The sequence below is a fragment of the Hyperoodon ampullatus genome (assembly GCF_949752795.1).
Source record: "Hyperoodon ampullatus genome assembly, chromosome: 3".
In the NCBI taxonomy this organism is placed as follows: Eukaryota; Metazoa; Chordata; class Mammalia; order Artiodactyla; family Ziphiidae; genus Hyperoodon; species Hyperoodon ampullatus.
The window spans coordinates 167,027,460-167,048,181 of record NC_136916.1 but is presented as its reverse complement, the minus strand read 5'-3'; the positions used below and the strand labels follow the sequence as shown (position 1 = coordinate 167,048,181).

General features: G+C 43.9%; 1 protein-coding gene across 4 annotated transcripts in view; it reads left to right on the top strand.

Annotated features, from left to right (window-relative positions):
• Positions 1–20,722, top strand: part of TTC7B (tetratricopeptide repeat domain 7B) — a gene marked incomplete at both ends in the record, with an annotated part of 240,931 nt that overhangs the window by 64,033 nt on the left and 156,176 nt on the right. For 3 of the 4 annotated variants that reach the window (XM_079699318.1, XM_079699317.1, XM_079699316.1), the window contains one exon: positions 11,421–11,542. In XM_079699318.1, coding sequence (XP_079555444.1) covers positions 11,421–11,542 — 122 coding nt within the window. Of the gene's footprint in view, positions 1–11,420; positions 11,543–12,203; positions 12,228–20,722 lie in introns of all 4 variants that reach the window. The other variant, XM_079699319.1, reaches the window with a different exon arrangement.

Below are 20,722 nucleotides of genomic sequence, written 5' to 3'. Positions count from 1 at the left end.
ACTTTGGGCTATTATAATAATGCTGCTATAACTTTTTGTATCTAAGATTTCGTGTGGACAAATGTTTTCATTTTTCTTGAGTATATTCCTGGGAGTGGAATTGCTGGGTCATATGATAACTTTACGTTTGACCTTGTTATATTTCTTTTTTGTTTGTTTATACTTTCTCTCTGGTTTTAGCATGTAGTATTATTCTTATAATTTGAATCAAGCTTTTATACCATAAATATGTTAACCCATTATTATGTTTGCTCTGAATGATTTCCCACTCAGTACTTTTCCATTTCTAAATTGTTCATAAATTTTAAATCTATTATATATATTAGTTGAATCTGATTATCTTTTTATTACATTTATTTCATTGTTTTAAAGCTGAAATACTGGGATAAATCTTCTCTAGGATTTAAAAAGTTTTCAACCATTTTTCATTTTTTTTAAAAAAAACTTTTAATTTTCAAATCTTGTTGGAGAGATTTATTTTGGTGTAAGGTATTAGATATGACTCTAATGTTTTCCTCAGACTTCAGTACCACTTTAAGATGATCTTATCTTTCTTTTTTCATATTTCTGTTATGTATTTTAAGTCATTTAATAAAATTTTAGACACAACAGTAATTTCTGAACTTTCCTATTTTGTTCTGCTAATCTTATATTGCACCAGTGTAACACTGGTTAATAAGTGCTTCTTTATGATATTTTTTAACATCTGAAGGGATTAGTAACTCCTTATTTTTCAGAATACCCTTTGTCCTTTTCTGTTGGTATTTCTAGATGCATTTTAGAATAATTGGGATTTGGTCAAATTTTTATTAACGCTATACATTGGTTTGGAGAATTATATTTAGTCTTTACTCATCTGTGACCATGATACCTCTTTCCATTTTGCAAGATTTTTGTTTTACAGACTTCAGTAGATGGATTGTATTCCCAGATCTTTTCTATTTGTATTGCTTCACGTATAGGATCATTTGTTTCATTGTATTTTCACATATAGCAATGCTTTGGTTTTTAAAATTCAATTACAAAAATATTTAATGAGTGCCTTCTTTGTTCTGCACACTGTGCTTGACACCAGGGGCACTAGAAGAAATAAGCCACAGAGCATGTCCTCAGGAAACTTACTGTTTTCTGAGGACACAGGTCCATAAACAGCACGTGGGCTGCTTTGGTGGGGAATGCTCAGAGAATTCTGCAAGCCCAGAGAAGGGTCTTGGACCCGTGCGGAAGTTCAGGGATGGCTCCTGGGAGAGATGACACCTGAGCTGAACCTTGAAGGCTGACAAGGATAGCAACACAGGATTATCAGCCACAATGCTGAACTCCTCCATAAATATAGTGATTCTTTTCATTTTTCTAAGGATATGAACGTATGGCAGAGGAATGATTTTTGTCGTTATTCTTTCTTCCTTTCTAGTATTTTCCACTTTATCTCTCTTTCATGCCCTATCTCCAGACTTTTCTAAAACAATGTTATTATAAAGGTGGTGGAAAGTATCCTTATTTTGTTCCTACTTGAAGGTGATACTTTAATATATCTCCAGTAAGGATTATAATGTTTACATGCTCATTACGTTTCTCATTTGCAGTTCATAACAATTATGTAGGTATATATTATTATCCCCATTAATCAGATGAACACAATGAAGATCTGAGAGATCAAAGGAGTTGTCCTAAGTCCACAAGTGGTGAGGCATGTCAGAACCAGACCTTGAACCTGGGCCTTTTGACCTAAAATCTTTGGCCCCTGCCCACTTCCTGTCATGCTTCCTCAGGTGTTGGGTGTGTGCTTTTGCCAAAGCAGGCTGTACTTGTTACGGATACTTGTTGGCAGTCCTCTCACAGGGAAGTGTTTATCCACAGAAAAAGTGGTGGCTTCGACACTGCCAAACAATGGTCCTGCCCAGGCCCATGTGTTAGAGGCTCTTTGTGAGGAAGGGATTAAATCCAAGATACTTAGACTTCAGGGCAAACTCTGAGCTAAGCTATTCCCTCTCTCATCCACCTTGCATTTTTCCCATCCTGCCTCATCCTGGCAGCCCTGACCTTGTCTTTTGGGCTTTGTTCTGCAAGCAAATGCAGACTAATAGGACAAAGGGAGAGGAGTCGTACTGCAGAGTCAGGTAGAACTGAGTTTCAACACCAGCCTTAACACTCGTTAGCCATGTGATTTGGGCAACTTGCTCAGTGGAGCAAAGTCTCAGTTTCCCCTTCAGTAAAGAGAGGGTAATAGTGTGCGTCTCAGTGGGTTTTTGTGGGAGAATAAATGAGATAGTCTATGTACCTTCACAGTGCCTAATGCAGAATAGGTTATTTTCTTATTGCTTTTTTCCCTGCATTTCTTATTGGCCCTGCAAATTTATTCATTCATTCATTTACTATGTGTTTTATTCATTTACTACATTTACTATGTACATTGAATGCTTACCCTGTCCCAGACACAGCAATAGACACTGGATATATTAGTAAATGGAATAGACATGGCCCCTGACTTTGCAGAAGGTGCAGCACCATGGAGGGAGACAGCCAATAATCAAGTAAAAAATACATTAATAAGGCTTCCCTGGTGGCGCACTGGTTGGGAGTCCGCCTGCCGATGCCGGGGACGCGGGTTCGTGCCCCGGTCCAGGAGGATCCCACATGCCGCGGAGCAGCTAGACCCATGGGCCATGGCCGCTGAGCCTGCGCGTCTGGAGCCTGTGCTCCGCAACGGGAGAGGCCACAACAGTGAGAGGCCTGCGTACCGCAAAAAAAAAAAAAATTAATAAATGCAATGAAGGAATAGAATAGGATGCTGTGGGAGGGAATAATAGAGGTAGGCCTGCTTTATGTTAGTGCTCAGGGAAGGCCCTTCTGAGAAATGACAATCAAGCTGATACATGAGAGGTGAGAAAGAGCACAAGAGTAACATGATCCACACTGTGTTTTAAAAAAGTATTCAGGCTGCTTGTGGAGGGTGGAAAGGAAGTTAAGGAGCAGGAGAGGACGTGGAGACTCTATTTAGGAGGCTGCTGTAGAAATCTAACAGGAAGTGATGGTAGCTTTGATGAAAGTTATGGTTGTGGAAATGGATACATACAGACATTTGAGAAATAATTAGGAGGAAAATAGTAATAGATTAGATGTGAGAGAGTGTCAAGGTCTCAAGGCTCACTCCCCAGTGTCTGATTTGGACAGCTGGCTGGATGACGTTACAGTCGCCCCTCGGTATCTGTGGGGGATTAGTTCCAGGACCCCCTGTGAATACCAGAATCTGCAGATGCTCAAGTCCCTTATATAATATGGCATAGTACAGTCGGCCCTCCGTATCTGCAGATGTGGAACCTGTGGATACAGGACCAGCTGTATTTATAAGATGGAGTGATAAGTAGAGGCTTCAGTTTGGGGCTGAATCTGGACTCCTAGGAGTGTAATCATTCTCAAAGTTTCTCTGGGGTAGAAGTTATATGGCTTTTGTCCCAGGAAGGCATTCCAGGAGCTAAGAGGGAGATGCCCAGAAAGGGGCTCTTGAAGATGAGCCCCATCCCTGAGGTTCTGGTGTACAGACCCTTCTTAAGACTGAGGCTGGACCAGGAGAACCAAGAATTTCTCCCTTCCACCACCAGCCACATAACAAACACAGCACCAAGTACTATGAAACAGCAGACTACTACTGGGAAAGGGGCGTGAATGTGGAGAGAGAACTCCTCTGTAGTGCAAGCATACAGAGACTGCTAAAAGCTGAGGGTGGAATAGAAACACTGAGGAAAACCTTCTGGCATCCCAAGTCCCACAGTTAGCAGCCCAATGCTGGAGGAGTTTGAAGCCCATGGTGCATTGGAGGTAACTGTAGAAACAATAAAACCCAGCTCCAGCTCAACTACTGACTAGGTTGACTCAATCCCCAACACTTAGGGCCTGATAAGAGAAAAGGGGTACACATTTTCAGGTGTAAATATTATTTAACTCAGTTTATTTCTGTATACACAATTGTCAACAATAAATTAAAAATTAAGGGCTTCCCTGGTGGCGAAGTGCTTGAGAGTCCGCCTGCTGATGCAGGGGACGCGGGTCTGTGCCCCAGTCCGGGAGGATCCCACATGCCGTGGAGTGGCTGGGCCCATGGGCCATGGCCGCTGGGCCTGCACATCCGGAGGCTGTGCTCTGCAACGGGAGAGGCCACAACAGTGAGAGGCCCGCGTACCACCAAAAAAAAAAAAAAAAAAAATTATAAGATACATATATATACACACACAAACAGGAATAAACAAATCACTGTGAAGAGCAATAAACAAAACAAAACCCAGAAATGACCCAGGTATTAGAACTATCAGATAGGAACTTTAAAATACCCATGAGTTATATGTTAAAGGATATCATGGAAAAGATATGCATCATGCAGGAACAGATGGGAATTTCAACAAGGAGAAGGAAACTATAAAAAAAGTATAATTAAATGCTAGAAATAACAAAACATGATATAAGAGATGAGGAACTTCTTTGATAGTTTATTAGAAGACTGGAAAGAGCTAAGAAAAAATCCTTCATTTGAAGATAGGTTAATAGAGATTATTCAAAGAGAAACACAAAAAGAAAATAAAAAAGAGTGGGAAAAAAACAGAACAGAGCAACCAAGAGCTGTGGGAAAATATCATATATGTATTTGGTGCCCCAAGAGGATAAGAGAGAGAAACTGGGACAGCAGAACTATTTGAAGAGAAAATTGTTGGGCTTCCCTGGTGGCGCAGTGGTTGAGAGTCCGCTTGCCGATGCAGGGGACACAGGTTTGTGCCCCGGTCCAGGAAGATCCCACATGCCGCGGAGCGGCTGGGCCCGTGAGCCATGGCTGCTGAGCCTGCACGACTGGAGCCTGTGCTCCGCAACGGGAGAGGCCACAACAGTGAGAGGCCTGCGTACTGCAAAAAAAAAAAAGAGAGAAAATGGTTAAGAAGTTTTCAGAATTACTGAAACACAGCAAAGAATCTAAGATCCAAGAATCTCAGAGAACCCCAAGCAGGATAAATACAAACACACACTTAGACACATCATAGACAAAGTGTTGTAAATCAAGGACAAAAGTCTTGAAGGCAACCAGAGAAAAAGAAACTTTAAATACAGACGAATAAAGGTAAGAGTTATAGAAGACATCATCAGAAAACGATATGCAGATTAGAAGACACTGGAAAGACAAATGAAGGCTTTTTTAGAACAAATAAAAGTTGACAGAATGCATTGCCAGCACACCTGTGTGACAAGAAATGTTAAAGAAGTTCTTCAAGCAGAAGAAAATACAGACCCACACAGTGAAATCAAGAGCATCATAAATGGTTACAATGAGGGTAAATAAAGAAGACTTTCTTATGTTTAATTTCTTTAAAAGATAATCGACTACCTAAACCAAAAATATGAACAATGTATTATGGGATTTATAATATAGAAGTAAAATGTGTGGCAACAACAGCAAAAAAGATAGTGGAGGAAATAGAAATATATCGTTATAAGGTGTTTATTCTATATATGAATTGGTGTACTATCACTTAGAGATATTATAAAGAGCTATATTGTAAACCCTAGGGCAGCCACTAAAAAATAAGAATAAAAGAGACATAATTAACCAGTTGATAGTGGAAATGAAATGGAATCATCAATCCAAAAAAAAAAAAAAAAAGAAAGAAGAAAGTGAGAAAAAGGAACAAAGAACATATGGGACAAGTAAAAAAAAAACTAGCAAGATGGTTCCAAACATGTCAATAATCATATTAAATGTAAATTGTCTAAGCACCCCAATTTAAAGGCAGAGATTCTCTATCTACAAGAAAATGATTTAAATATTAAACCATAGGTAGATAAAAGGTAAAATTACACACTATGCAAACAATAATCAAAACAAAGCTAGAGTGGCTGTATTATATCATAAGGTAGAATTAGAAACAAGGGATATTATAGGAGATAAAGGGAGATATAATAAAAGGAGTCAATTCATCAAGACATTATAATCCTAAAAGTATGTATACCTAATAATAGAGCTTCAAGATATAGAAAACAAAATGTATAGAAGAGTTTATAACATTAAATGTGTATAGTAGAAAAGAAGAAAAATTTCAAATCAATGATCTACATTTCCAACTCAAGGAACTAGAAAAAGATGAACAAATTAAAGCCAAAATAAGCAGAAGGAAGGGAATAAGAAAGATTAGAACAGAAATCAGTGAAATAGAAAACAGATAAACAGTAGAGAAAACTAGTGAAACCAAAAATGGAGTCTTAGAAAAGATCAATAAAATTTGTGTAAACTATTAATAAGATGAACAAGAATTAAAGAGAGAAGACACAAATTATCGATACCCAGAAAAAAGGAGGCACTTCTATAGATCTATAGACATTGAAAGGGTGTAAGGGAAAATTATGACCAACTTTATGCAAATAAACTTGATCATTTATAGAAAATAGACAAATTCCCTGAAAGACACAAAGTACCAAAGCTCACTCAAGAAAGAATAGATAACTCAAGTATACCTATATGAATTAAAGAAATTGACATTATCATTAAAAATCTTCCCATAAAGAAAACTACAGGTCAAGTTGTCTTCCTTGGTGAATTCAATGAAGAGAGATTCAATTTAAGGGAGAAATGAGGCCAGTACTATAGAAGCTTTCAGAAAGTAGAAGAGGAGTAAAACACTCCCTAACTAATTTTATGAGACCAGTATCTCTTTTTTTGTATTAATTAATTTATTTATTTATTTATTTATTTATTTTTGGCTGTGTTGGGTCTTCATTGCTGTGCGTGGGCTTTCTCTAGTTGCGGTGAGTGGGGGCTTGGGGGCTACTCTTTGTTGCGGTGTGCGGGCTTCTACATTGCGGTAGCTTCTCTTGCTGTGGAGCATGGGCTCTAGGCACGCAGGCTCCAGTAGTTGCGGCACTTGGGCTCTAGAGCACAGGATCAGTAGTTGTGGTGCACAGGCTTAGTTGCTCCGCGGCAGGTGGGATTTTCCCAGACCAGGGCTCGAACCTGTGTCCCCTGCATTGGCAGGAGGATTCTTAACCACTGCGCCACCAGGGAAGTCTCAGAAACCAGTGTCTCTTATGAATACAGATGCAGATATCCTCAACAAAATACCAGCAAACTGAGTCTGACAGCAAAGAGAAAGAATTATATACCATCAAGGGAGATTCTTTTCAGAAATGCAAGGCTGATTTAACATATGGAAATCAATGAATGTAATACAACATATAAATAGAATAAAGGACAAAAACCACATGATAATGATAATCTCAGTAGATGCAGAGAACTCATTTGGCAAAGTCCAACACTCCTCATGATAAAAAAACACACAACAAACTAGGAATAGAAGTAAAGAAAAATTTTTTTAAAAAGTTAATATCCTCAACCTGATAGAAGGCATCCGTGAAAACCCATGTCTAACAACATATGTAATGGTGAAAGAGTGGATGCTTTCCTTCCAAGATCAGATTAGTCAGGAAAAAGAAATAAAAGGCATCCAGATTGAAAAGGGAGGGACTTCCCTGGTGGCACAGTGGTTAAGAACCCACCTGCCAGTGCAGGGGACATGGGTTTGATCCCTGGTCCGGGAAGATCCCACATGCTGTGGAGCAACTAAGCCCGTGAGCCACAACTACTGAGCCTGCACTCTAGAACCTGCAAGCCACAGCTACTGAGCCCGCGTGCCACAACTACTGAAGCCCTCTGAGCCTGCACGCCTAGAGCCCATGCTCCACAGCAAGAGAAGCCACCACAATGAGAAGCACACTCACCGCAATGAAGAGTAGCCCCTGCTCGCCGCAACTAGAGAAAGCCAGCGTGCAGCAAGAGAGACCCAACACAGACAAAAAATAAATGTTTTTTTTAAAAGAAGTAAAACTATATTTACAGATGACATGATCTTGTATATAGAAAATTCTAAGGAATTCACACACAAAAAACTATAAATAATAAACGATTTCAGCAAGGTTGTAGGATACAAGGTCAATATACAAAAATCCCTTTTATTTGTACACACTAGCAATGAGCAATCTGAAAATGAAATTAAAATTGTAATTCCACTTCTAATAGCATCAAAAAGATTAAAATGCATTGGGATAATAAAAAGAAGTTCAAACCTTATACTCTGAAAACTACAAATCACTGTTGAAAGAAATGAAAGAAAACCTACATAAATGGAAAGGCATCCTGCACTCATAGAACAAAAGACTTAATTTGTTAAGATGACAATACTCCCCAAATTGATCTACAAATTCAACCCAATCCCCATTAAAATCCTAGCTGCCTTTTTTGCAGAAATTGATAAGCTGATTCACAAATTAATATGGAAATGCAAGGGACCAGAAGAGCCAAAACAATCTTGAAAAAGAACAAAGTTGAGGGACTCACACTTCCCAATCTCTTAACTTTCTATTGTACAAAGCTACAGTAATTAAGACAGTGCACACAATTAGTATTCCTGAAAAAGAAAATGGAAAAAAACAGAATAGATAAGAAAATACAGTTATATAATCAAAGAGAAATTCTTCAACAAAGAAAGGCTTTATTCAGCACTTGCTATATACTGTGCTAAGTGTTCTATCCATTTATTATTCCATTTAGTTCATAGGACTGCACCAAGTGAAAAATTCTATTACCATCTCCATTTTACCAATGAGAAAACTTTAGAGACTGTGACTTGCCCATAGTAGTGGAGCTGGGCTTTGAACCCAGAATGGCAGCCCGAGTCCAGTGCCTCACTTGATACTACAGATCTGAATTTTTAGATTGAGAGTTCATGCTGTGTTCCAAGAATAGCTGACCTAGAATGATGAATGGCAAGACAACACCTGGTAGATTTTCTAGACTTCAGGGAGAAAAGGACTGCTCTTTGCAGATTGTCTGCAGGGAGAACAGTAAGGCTGGCTTCCGAGTTGTCCACAGCAACTGTCAGTGTTGGAAGACTGGAGTATCGTCTGCCATGTTCTGAGGGAGAGAAAATGGGAAATCTGAGAATGTCATACTCAGGTTTAGAGGAACAGAGACAAGAGACAGACATTCTTACACCTGTAAGAATTCAGGGCCTGTAGCATCCATGAGCCCTTTTTGGCAATATTCCACCAAGCAAGAATCAATTTAAAATAAAGAATTAAAGAAACAATGAATGCATTTGATTGATTGATTGAGGTATAGTTGACGTACAATATTGTATAAGTTTTAGGGGTACAGCATAGTGATTCACAATTTATAAAGGTTATATCCCATTTATAGTTATTATAAAATATTGGCTGTATTCCCTGTGTTGTACTCTATATCCTTGTAGCATATTTATTTTATACATACTAGTTTGTACCTCTTAATCCTCTACCCCTATCTTGCCCCTCAAATGCATTTTGATATAGAACTGATGCAAAACAATTATGGGGTAGAACGTAATTGTTAGGTACCTTGGCAATAAAAAACAGTACTATAACAAAAATAAGAGGCTGAGGAGAACGCAAAGGAGAAGGTAGTATGAATATGTCAGTTTCCTCGTTTTTGTTCTGGGTCAACAGATACTGTATAGTGTTGAAATATGTAGATAAAAGAATGACCTACTTTCTGTCCTTTCTCTGTCTCTTTCTTTGTCTCCCTGTCTCTGTCTTTCTGTCTATATATACATACATATAACACACATGCATACATGTAATAAATATAACATATTTTTAACTTTAGAGAGACATAAATGTATGAACTATGTGTAAGAAAACCACATTTTTCTGAGGTTGAGTGATTACTTTGGTCACACTTTAGTTTCTCCTGTCAAATTTAATTAAAATTAAAACCAGTATGTATAACAATCTCAATGTTTGTAAAATGATTTTTATCTTTCTCTCCTCTTGCTACATATGTACACAGAGATAGCTGGGTTATCGTTCAATCAATGTTCACTGGCTATTTCTATGTGGTAGAATTTTGAGATGATTTTTAATTTTCTTTTTGTACTGTACTACATTGTTTTCACTTTAAAATAATCATGGCATTTAAAAAAATTAAAAACTATTATCAAAAGCAAATGGAGGATAATTTTTTTAAGTTTCAGCGTTGGACCCCCTAACTGGAAATGTCAAGGAAGTAGTTGGATATATGAGTCTGGGAAAGTCTGGACTAGAGGTTATAAATTTGGGATTCGTCAGCATGTAGATGATTTTTGAGAAGTGGATGAGAGACACTTAACAGAGAAGGTCAAGGGCCCAGAACCGCACTCTGTGCATCTCCAACACTTCGAGGATGGGTGAGGGTGGAGCCAAAAATGACAGTTCTCAGAGGCAGGAGGAACACCTTCCTACCCCTTAGCACTTGCAGAGCCAAGGGCTAAGTCAAGAAGGAGCCAGGCGGTTTTGATAAGATGCTGGGATGTAGTTCAAAGGCAAGGGTTGCCCACCTGGATTTCGTTCCACAACGTATTGTTCGTTGTGTGTCTTCTACTTTTTTTTTCCCTCCCCAAAGCTCATAAGGTAGAGAACCAGCAATTGCTTCAACTCCATTTGGAGAACAATTTCGAGACCTCTAAAATATTTGGGGTTTGGCTAACAGCTGGATCTTTGGAGAGCTGCTGACTCAGCAGATGTTGGCAGCATGTTTGGAGAGAACTCCTGTGGTTTTTAAATGGGCCACAAGTAGCTTCTGGTTGATCAATGCTTTATTGGACTTGCGAGTTTAAGGAGAGCAGCCTCTGTGACAGTAGCTAAGTGTGTACACTTCACTGCATCCCCCTCAACTTGCAAGCTTTTCTCTTGACTAGTTTGACTAGTTGGCAGTCTTTCTGGCGGGGCTAAACACGTCAACCTTTCAAAACTTGTTATCTGCTGACAAGAGGTCAAGTTTGGGGAGCGGGAGAGTCGAGGTTGTTTTTCTCAACTCTCCCCTTGAGAATAGGTGGCTGCTGCCCAGTCCACAGGCCTCAGCTCTGTAGCCTGGTGAGTTGGCCCTCTCTGGTTAATTCCAGAGCCAGTGCCAATCATGGCACTTTCCAGCTCTTTCTGAAGCTCCTCAAGCTCTGGAGGGCTGAAGCCACGGGCCACCCATCAGTGACCTCAGCCGCTGGTGGATGTTGACTGTTTCTGTCCATTGCTGGACCGGCTTCTGTGTCACTCAGCCTTTCTGTCAACATCCTGGCCTTCGGCAGAGCCACTCCGCCTCTAATGCTTCTCCTGGCACCGTGCGCTCATCAGCACCCTTCTCTCCTCTGTCCACGGTGCCAGGAGGGCCACACGTGGCCCGGGGTTAGCAGTTGTTCCCTGTCTCGCAGAAGTCATTCTCTCTGCTTTTCTTATCCCTATACTTCTACATCAGTGCCTTGCACGGACGTTTGCCTACAGACGTGAATTTTTCAAGTCCTGCAGTGCATTTAGAGACAGGGTTTGAAGGAGGTAGGCTTGCATGTGGATCTGATTAGTTTTCCGATTTTCTCCCCTTCTAGGTAATACTTTCTAATATTCAGAACAGAAGTCCTAAGCCTGGCTCTGCTTCCCACGATCAAGAACTAGGTTTTTTCCTAGAAACAGGACTACAGAGAGCCCATGTCCTCTATTTCAAAAATGGGTAAGCCTTCTTCGTTTTCTAAATCCAGGTCCTAAAGAAGGAAAGTAGAAAGCCTCATAATGCCGTCTTCAGTTGAGTTGTTATCGTAAAGCAATTTTAAATATAAACCACGATGGGAATTTTTCTTTTTAAAAAAAGAATGAGCATAGGCTCTTTTGTCTCTTCTCCACCTGGGTCCTCACTTTCCCCATGAGATTTGAAGGGGGGAGGAGGGGGGAGGAGGCTCCCCCATGAGTACGAGTCCCAGCGTGGAGCACCAGGACCAGTGGGGGAGGGAATGGGCACCATGCTTTGTGCTCCCTTGCCTCCCTGGGATGGTACTGCGCAGGCCTCCCCGCTTTGTTGCAGGGAAAATGAATGGATTGGGAACCCTGGCCCACAGGATCACCTCCCTTTGAATGGCTGATCCGTTTAGAGGACTGGATTTGCCAAATTTCAGATGGTTTTTATGAAAGCGAGTATGGCTGTCATGCCACACAGGTACATTTCCCCCTTGAGCTGCCTTTGAAAAGAGTTTTTAAAAGGTTTAAGAGCCTGCACGTAAGGGATAGCTCTCATGCATTTGATGCTTGTTTTCCTTTTCGTGTTGCTCTTATGAGAAATGCAATAGGTGCTCTTCCAAATCTCTTCAGCTGTCCCTTGTTTTGACATTTTGCTGCAGGATAGATGCGCATGGAGGCCAACAGTAGGTATCTGGTTCCCCCGTCGCTCCTCCTAGGCTGTGCATGGGGGGCCCCTTCCTCGGGAATAGTCCAATAGCGCTTTAAACTGCAGATTGGATAACTGAACAGGGGAGTTGCTCCCTCTTCATTTTCAAGAGCTTCAAACCTTGGGGCGTAGCTCATGGAAGTGGGATTTCACCTGCCCAGAGCCACGTGCTTCTGTTTCCCATTTGTTGGGGGGTAGGTGCTTATTTTCCAAATCCTATTAAACTGTTTGTGGAGAAGGCCTGCTTTGTTCCAAAGGTTCACATTGGCAGGGCCCACAAAAGGCTGCAATAAACACCCCAAAGTTTGGAATGGCTTGGTAGCTTTGGCATAGATGCTTTTGAGTTCGATCTCATCTGTCACTGATTGAGATCGTCTGAGTGATGGTGCCTGTCCTCTAGGCTGAGTTTTGAGTTCTAGTTTCTTTGCTGTTACACATAGAGAGAGAAGGGAGGGAACGTAGAATATTTTTTTCTGTTTATTCTCCCTTTTCACAATAAATAGTGTCATCACAGAGGAAACTCCAACCCTGGCTTTCCCTCCCTCTAACCTGTGAGTGTGTGTGATTGATATCCAAGTCCAGAGGCCGGAATGAATTTCCTTGGGGCTTTCAGGAGTCCCAAACCAATACCTTCTACTGAAAATGTTTTGTGTGAGATTGATAAGGGCGGGCTGGACAACTTATTTTCCTATTTGAAGCCTATTCGTCGAGGAGGAAGAAGCGGGGCTATGCCCTGAACCTTTGGATGCCCACCAGAACCTTCAGGTTCTTGCCCTGAACCTTTGGATGCCCACCAGAACCTTCAGGTTCTTGCCCTGAACCTTTGGATGCCCACCAGAACCCAACTAAAAAATAACGATGAGAGGTTTGCACTAGGTGATGGATTACATGCTGGGAATTGCTTACTGGCTCCTGTCTCATTTTATCTTACCCAAGTTCAAGAAGATCCCCATTGACATAGTCAAAAGTTAAGGGACTGCTTAATTTTGAAGCCCCTCTTCCTTTTTTCTTGTCCTCTTGCTCTTCTCCCTGGGCTCTGAAGACCAGTGATGCATTGAGCCGGCTGCTCTGGAGGGCTCTTGTCAGCTGCCAGGTTCTAAAGCAGTAACAAGAGGTCACGTGGGTAGGTGGAGGTGAAGGCCAGTCTTGAGACCACAAAATACGGACGAGGGCTTCCCTGTTGGCTCAGTGGTTGAGAGTCCGCCTGCCGATGCAGGGGATGTGGGTTCGTGCCCCGGTCCGGGAGGATCCCACATGCCACAGAGCGGCTGGGCTGTAAGCCATGGCCGCTGAGCCTGCGCGTCCGGAGCCTGTGCTCCGCAACGGGAGGGGCCGCAACAGTGAGGGGCCCGCATACCAAAAAAAAAAAAAAAAAAATACGGACAAAAGGAGAGGAATCAGTGGGAGGTTTTGGACATGCCAAGCGCTGTCAGGGCTGCTGACTTACATGGTGGGTCACTCGGGGCCCAAGAACCACACCTGGGGGGCATTCATCAGTGGACGCCTGCCGCCCGTGTCTCTGCGGAGCAAGTGGGGACAAATGGAGGTGGTTGCCAGCCCTCAGCCCCAGTGGCTTCCCATCTTCCAATGTGTTTGCTCTGCTGCTGCGTTGTCTCGCTCCCTTTTTGTGTTTCTACACTTAAAAATGTATATATATCTGGAAGGATATAACTGACAGGATTTGACTGATTTTCAGGGTTAGGAAAATGCATCTTAGATGAGTTTGGCAATAAGGGTTACTAATTGGTAAAGCATCATATCTTTTTCTTTAGAAATACACTTAAATATGTTCAGCCTTTTAGTTGCCAAGCCCGTGAACTTGGGTCTCTTTCAGAAAGAACCTGACGCCAGGACCAGTTCCTGGGCCGCTCCTGATCCCTTAGATCCCTCTTCTGTTTACCAAGCACTTTTATTCCATCGTTGATCCTCATGGCGTTCTATCTTCCACGCCCACCACCGCCCTGGGGGTTGGCGGTGTAAACAGCATCGCCTCTATTTCACGCACGGTGACCTGGCTGCCAGGCTCAGTCCTTTCAGTGCCGCCCCCACTGCAGGGGAAATGCTGTGTGCAGGGCCTTGGCTCAGCCTTCAAACCGTGGCCTTGTCCACCATCCAGCCTCTCTTGTGAGGGAGCACTTGACCCCGGGATGAGACATTGCCGGGGGCTGGTCCGCGGCCTCCACGAATTGGTGTTTTCTCATCACACTTTTCCTCATGTCTCATCCACAGCCTGTCACAGATCATATGTCTCTCCTTCTCTCCTCCTCCCCCTGCCCCCTCCCCCTCCTTTCCTCCCCCTCTCTTTCCTGCCTCACCCCCTTCCCCTCCCTCTCCTTGTTGCCCCCTCGCTCCACCTTCTCCCCTGTCCCCTTGGAGGGAGAGAGAACCTGTCATCATCCCAGCCCCAGTGTCCTTGGGCGTGGTCTGGCTTGGCACACACCCACGTCGGTCGATTTCACGTGGGTTTCTCTTATCCCTCTGGGTGGCAGCAGCAGGCCTGTTATGGATGAGAAAAATATCCTGCTGAGGCTCTGCAGAGGGTGAAGGCAGAGAGCGTTAGCCTCAGAGGGCCAGGGCTGCTGCCTCCGAGCTTCTCGAATTTCCTTGCCCACGGTAGGCACTCGGATGAGGGGAAGCAAGGGCGCTGGAGCCAGAGGACCAGATAAGGGACCAGCCCTTCTCCTCGCTCGGTGTCGGTTTCTTTATCTGTAAAATAGTGCCAGAACCAGAGAGCTGTGCGAGGCGCAAATAAGGGAACACATGTGGAAGCATTTGGTGCAGCGTCAGGCAAACAGGCAGGGGGAAATTGTAACTTCCAGTGATGATGACGCCCGGCTGGCTTTCCAACTGGAAGTGGGACCACAGGAAGGTCAGGCTCCAGCTGAAGTGGAAGTTCTCGAAGCAGGCATCACTCATTTGATTGCAGAGCCTCACACAGCAGAGTTTTCAAGGAAGGGCACCCATTTTTGACTGCTGGTGTGAGCGAGCTCTGCTCGAGATGCATAACAATTAGCTTGGATATCCCCTAATCACCGAGGGCCACCCCAGTGTTTCAGGCGGGGGCGCCTGGTGTGAGGCGCTAGCACTGGGTGTTCTGGGCCGTGTGCAGAGAAACGGCCTCAGCCTGGGGCTCCCCTCAGCCCTCGGAGAAGTGTTACCCCTCCTTGAGGCCACAATGCCAGAGAAGCTTGGGTTTGGGATGCCATTTATTTACTCCATGTTATTTTAGGAATAGTTAACTATATCTTATAAACAAAGGGTAGCCAAGGACATTTCAAGTAGCTTTGCTTCTTGCTCCACCATGTCAGGTGTACTGGGTAAGCCAAATGGATTGTAGTGTGTGTTTTCCCTGGTTCTGAATTGGTTTTAATTCAAGGAGGGTGGGGACAAATTCGAGCAAGAAGGCAAATGAGCGTCAGTGTCTGGGAAATGTACCCGCTGGGTTGTCCTCTTTCCTAGGGTGCATCACGGAGTTCTGTGTGGGAGATCCTGTCTCGGAGAAGGTAGGAAGTCAGGCAATATGGTCAGACTCTGGGCTTCCCCCCACGTGCTTGCAGCCAGGCCAGGGAATAAAGTGGGATGGAGGGCTTTTTGGAGTTGTGTTATTACAGTCAGTCACCGCTATGCGTTGGCTTTAAATAGACCTCTAATTACCACTACGCATTGACTTTTAAAAGTTTTTAAACTTCCCCAGTCATCTCGTTGACCTTTGCAACTGTTCAGCCCTGCTCAGTGTAGCTTGGAATTAGAAGGCAGGAAGAAGGGCCATGAGGCCTGCGGTGTCCCATGGGCTGCTGAGGTTCCTGGGTTTATGGCCTCAGAGAAACAGTAGCAGCAGACAGGCTCACACAGGCCCTGTTGGGGGTGGGGGGGGAGGGGGAGGGTGCCAGTCAGGAAGCGAGGGGGCTTGGCTCGATGCACTGGCCTCCCCAGGCACTGGAGCGACTTGGCCTTGTCCTCTGCATTCTTGCCTTCAGTACGTCTTCCTTCTGGCGGTGATAGAAGTGGTTGCTTTTTTCAACTGCCCCCTGCTTTTTACATTAGGAGTCAAATGCAAGGAACATGAGAAAATTCAGACACATTTCCAGTAAGCATTTTGTATGTATCAGCTTTTTGTACTTGACATTTCTCGAGAGATTCAGAGAGTAAAAAGAGATGGGCCTGCACTGTGGGAGATAGTAGGAGAAAAGAAAAAGGGTAAGATGTGAAAATAAGTAACTTTGTAGGCGACAGTATGGTTGTATAAAAGAGTAAACAATGCAAGAACACCTGATAATCACTTTAACTGAGCTGAGGTTTCCGGGCCCATTCATTCATTCAGTAAAGTATTTATTCATTCATTTAATGAGGACTAATTGCATAGGAGCCCGGCCCTGTCCTAGCACTGGGGCTTTAATGCGGAAAAGAACAACAAAGTCCCTGACCTCCTAGAACTTCATCTCAGGGAATTAACTAAAAGAAGCAGTCTCAGGATAGTCTGTACATGTGTGACAGGGGAAGTCCAGGTTGCCAGAAAACCAAATAAGGAGGCTGCCTGTTGAGACGGCTGAAGATTCGGGAAGGGGAGTAAAGCTTTGGAGAAGTGGGATTGAAATGATGTAGGTGCACAGATTTGGGAGAGTCAGGGGTACTTTCCAACTAGTTGGTAGAAACATGGGGTTAGAACTCTACTCAGTATTGTATATATTCTGCAGGGTATGAGGAGACTACTCTGGTTGGAGCAGAGGTTTATGCAGTAATGTATACGTTTCTATATAAACCTCCCAGCACAGGACCTGGCATGCAGTAGGTTTGGTCAGTTATCCAACATAGTTCTGCTATGTGCCAGTACTGTGCTTGGTACTGAATTGGTGAATATAAGACACATAGTCCGGGTTCTCAGGGAGGATACAGTCTAGCGAGGGAGAAGATAATAAACAAGTAAACCAATGTTTATAATTACAAATCGTAATAAATGCTAGGGAACGAATGGGTGCAGCAAATAACAGGGGGCACCTGCTTAGGTAGGGTGGTCAGGCCAGGCCTCCTGAGGAAGTGACACGAGACCAAGACTTGAAAGATGAGAAGGAAGGAAGCATGCCACAAGCAGGAGAAAGAGTGGTGCAAGCAGAGGGCCCACCACGTGTAAGGTCTTGACCCAGGAAAGTGTGATGTGTTTAGGAACGTGAAGAGAGCCCAGTGTGGCTGCAGCAGAGTTGGAAGGGGGAGAGTGACAGACTCTCCTGGTTTGGCTTTTACCCTGAAAAGGCGGATCTACTCTGGTGGCGTACAGTGGAGAGTAGTGATTGTCCAGAGAAAAATCCCCAAGTCACCAAAACAAAGGCGAGGTGACAATGGTGGGCAAGGCATTAGATGCTCACCTCAAAGATGACAGTGGGGCTTCCCTGGTGGCGCAGTGGTTGAGAGTCCGCCTGCCGATGCAGGGGACACGGGTTCGTGCCCCGGTCCGGGAAGATCCCACATGCCGCGGAGCGGCTGGGCCCGTGAGCCATGGCCCCTGAGCCTGCGCGTCCGGAGCCTGTGCTCCGCAACGGGAGAGGCCACAACAGTGAGAGGCCTGCGTACCGCAAAAAAAAAAAAACAAGATGGCAGCGGTCGTAGGGACCAAGAGAAGTGGATGGATTGGAGATGTATGGTAGAACTGCTGTTGGTGGATGTGTGATCCCAACTGGTGTGGGGACTAGCTGATGAATTGGATTTGGGGTGGGGGGAGCGGAAAGGGGAACAGAGGAATCAGGAATGACTCCCCAGTTGCAGTCGGAGCAACTGGTTAGATGGAGTGGGGACAAGGAGAGGACCAGATTCAGAAAAGGGAAAGTCAGAGATTAGCCTTGGATGTGTATCATTTGAGAGCCTGTGAGATTTCCAATTGGCAGTGTTGACTAGGAGGACAGATGAGCACAGGGGAGGTTGAACCTTGAGTTATAAGTTGGGAGTCTCAGCATGTTGATTATATTTAAAGCCGTGGACTGGATGAGATCTGAGAGGGACAGACCGTAAAGAGAGAAGCAAAGCCCAGGACCCAGCAGGAAACCTGCAAGAGTTGGAGTTGGGCCAAGGAGGAGGAGCCCATGGAGGAGCTGCCCGAGGTCGGAGGGACCATGAGGGTGTGTTCTCGTAGAAGCCTAAGGTGCCTGAAGAGGAGGAAGGGCTCACCTGATGATGCTGAGATGTTAATAAGGGTAAATACCAAAGCACTGGATTTGATAATATGGAAAGCCTTGTGACCTTGAAAGGACTTTTGGTGGATGGTCAGAGCACAGGCTAGATTGGGGAAAGAGCGGCACGAATGAAGTAGTGGCCTCAGATGTGGGTCACTTTAAATAAATGTTATTTCCGTTCCCAATTCCTTTCCCAAGTTAGGGTTCTTGCTGGAAGGATGGATGGTGGAGAGATGGTGGAAGACTGAAAACCAGGCTAAGAGGCAGGGAATTTATTCTTCAGGTGTGGAGAAGGATGGGGTATCAGGAAGGGCCAAGACTAGGGTAGCTCATTTGGCAGGAGTCTAGTGCCAGCAGAATCATGGCCACCATATCAGTCGGACTTGGTTCTTTTTACTTGGTTTTCGGCCATAGGCTACGTTCTGATCTCAGCAAGAACCATGTATGTATTGGACTGAGAGAAAGATGGGGTGATGGAGGGAGTTGGGGTGGGGGAGTCCATGTAAGTGGGCTACTTCCTTTATTCGCAACAGCTTCAAGAGGGAAGTTTATGGACCAGTGTGAGTCCTGCAGCCTGGCCAGCCAGGACCACCTCGGTGATGCCACTTGTCATTCAAGCAGTCCTGTGTCTGGAAGACTTTGGGTCAACCTAGCGAACTGTGCTAAGCACTTCCCATGAGTCATTTCAGTAATAAGGAAAATTTTCATAATAGTTGAGCTGAAGATTGGGTATAGAATCTGAAAATCCTGGAGTCCAAATGGTTAGAGCATATTTTTTAAAATCACTGCCCTTTGTAGCTGAGGACTCTGAGATCCAGAGAAATCACATTCAATGATCATTTAATAAATATTTCTCAAGAACCTCAGAAGGTTATTTCCTAGTGCCAAACACTGTTCTAAGTGAACAGGTCAGACCCAGTCACTGCCTTGATGGGGTTTACATTTTGCTCAGGGAGACAGTCAGTAAACAAGGCAGTGCTGGAGTGTGCTCAGAGCAGGAGCCTGAAGAAATGGCTCCTCTGTTTATAACACACCTGACAGGCATCTGGGTTCATTGTGACAAGGGACACAAAACTTGTAGCCTTCCTATGAACAAATACCCTACACATGTCCTCCTGCACCTCCAGGTGGCCGCTGAGTGGGACCAGTGGGACAGGACTCAGTATTGGAAGAAAAGCCACAGTATTTAGTGAGGGAGTTTGCCGCCTAGCCAGCCTGTGGTGGGCCATGAGTGGTCTTATAGACTTAAAGGCTTTGAACCTCTCTTTTCAAGGGAAAAAAAAGATCCCATTTATATGCTATTCTAGAAAAGACCAAACAATGGAGACAATAAAGAGATCAATGGTTGCCAGGAGTTTGGAAGAGAGGGGAGATGAATACACAGCATACAGAAGTTTTTTAGAGCAGTGAAAATACTTTGTATGCCATTATAATGATGGATAGGTGTCATTATACTTTTGTCCAAACCCATGGAATGTGCAACACTATTCACTTCCTTAGAGTGAACCCTAAGGTGAACTGTGGACTTTGGGAAATTTCTGTACCTTCCTCTCAATTTTGTTGTAAACCTAAAACTGCTAAGAAAAAAAAAAAGGAAAAGAAAAAAAAAAAAAGAATTAAACAAGGCAGTGTGATTTATTCAGGGTCAAGCAGCTAGTTGGTGGCCTGTGCCTCCCCCTGCTGACACCCAGCCCAGTTCTCTCAGCACTCGCACAGACCGACCACGTCCAGTTAGTGCTCTCTTCTTGAAGATGGAGCTCTGGGCAGCAGAGCCGCAAGGAATACATTAGACTCAGAAAATAAGGACTTTTAAAGCCAGTCTAGTTGTAATTGTTTATGTAATAAAAAGCGTCAGCCAAGTCTTCTCTGTTTTGTTTCAGTGTAGACTAGGTCTGGCTCATCCCTTAATGCCATCAAAACTTTAGTATGAAAATAAAGGAGTCTTTGTCAGTTTTAATCATGAAATTCCAGGACCACTTGCCGTGATAAATTTCGGGGAATGAATTATGGGGGACGGGTAGTTGCTTTCAATGCACTGCCTAAGCGCTAACACCCACGGCGTGTTCGAGGCCTGCGCCATCAAAGCGTTATCAGCGTTCAGCAAAGTGGGTGCATCCATGTTGGCCTGTCCTGGCTTCAGCAGAAGAATGGGGTAGGTCATTTGAGGCTCCCAAAGTACAAGGTGGGGTAGGGTGGGAGCATGGAGCGTGGGGAGGGGACCGGTGAACTAATTGGCAGTTACTTGCATCTCACAAAGACCCCTCTCCGGACGGTTTCTCCCAGCTGTAGGCTGCCTCCTTCAGCCTCCATT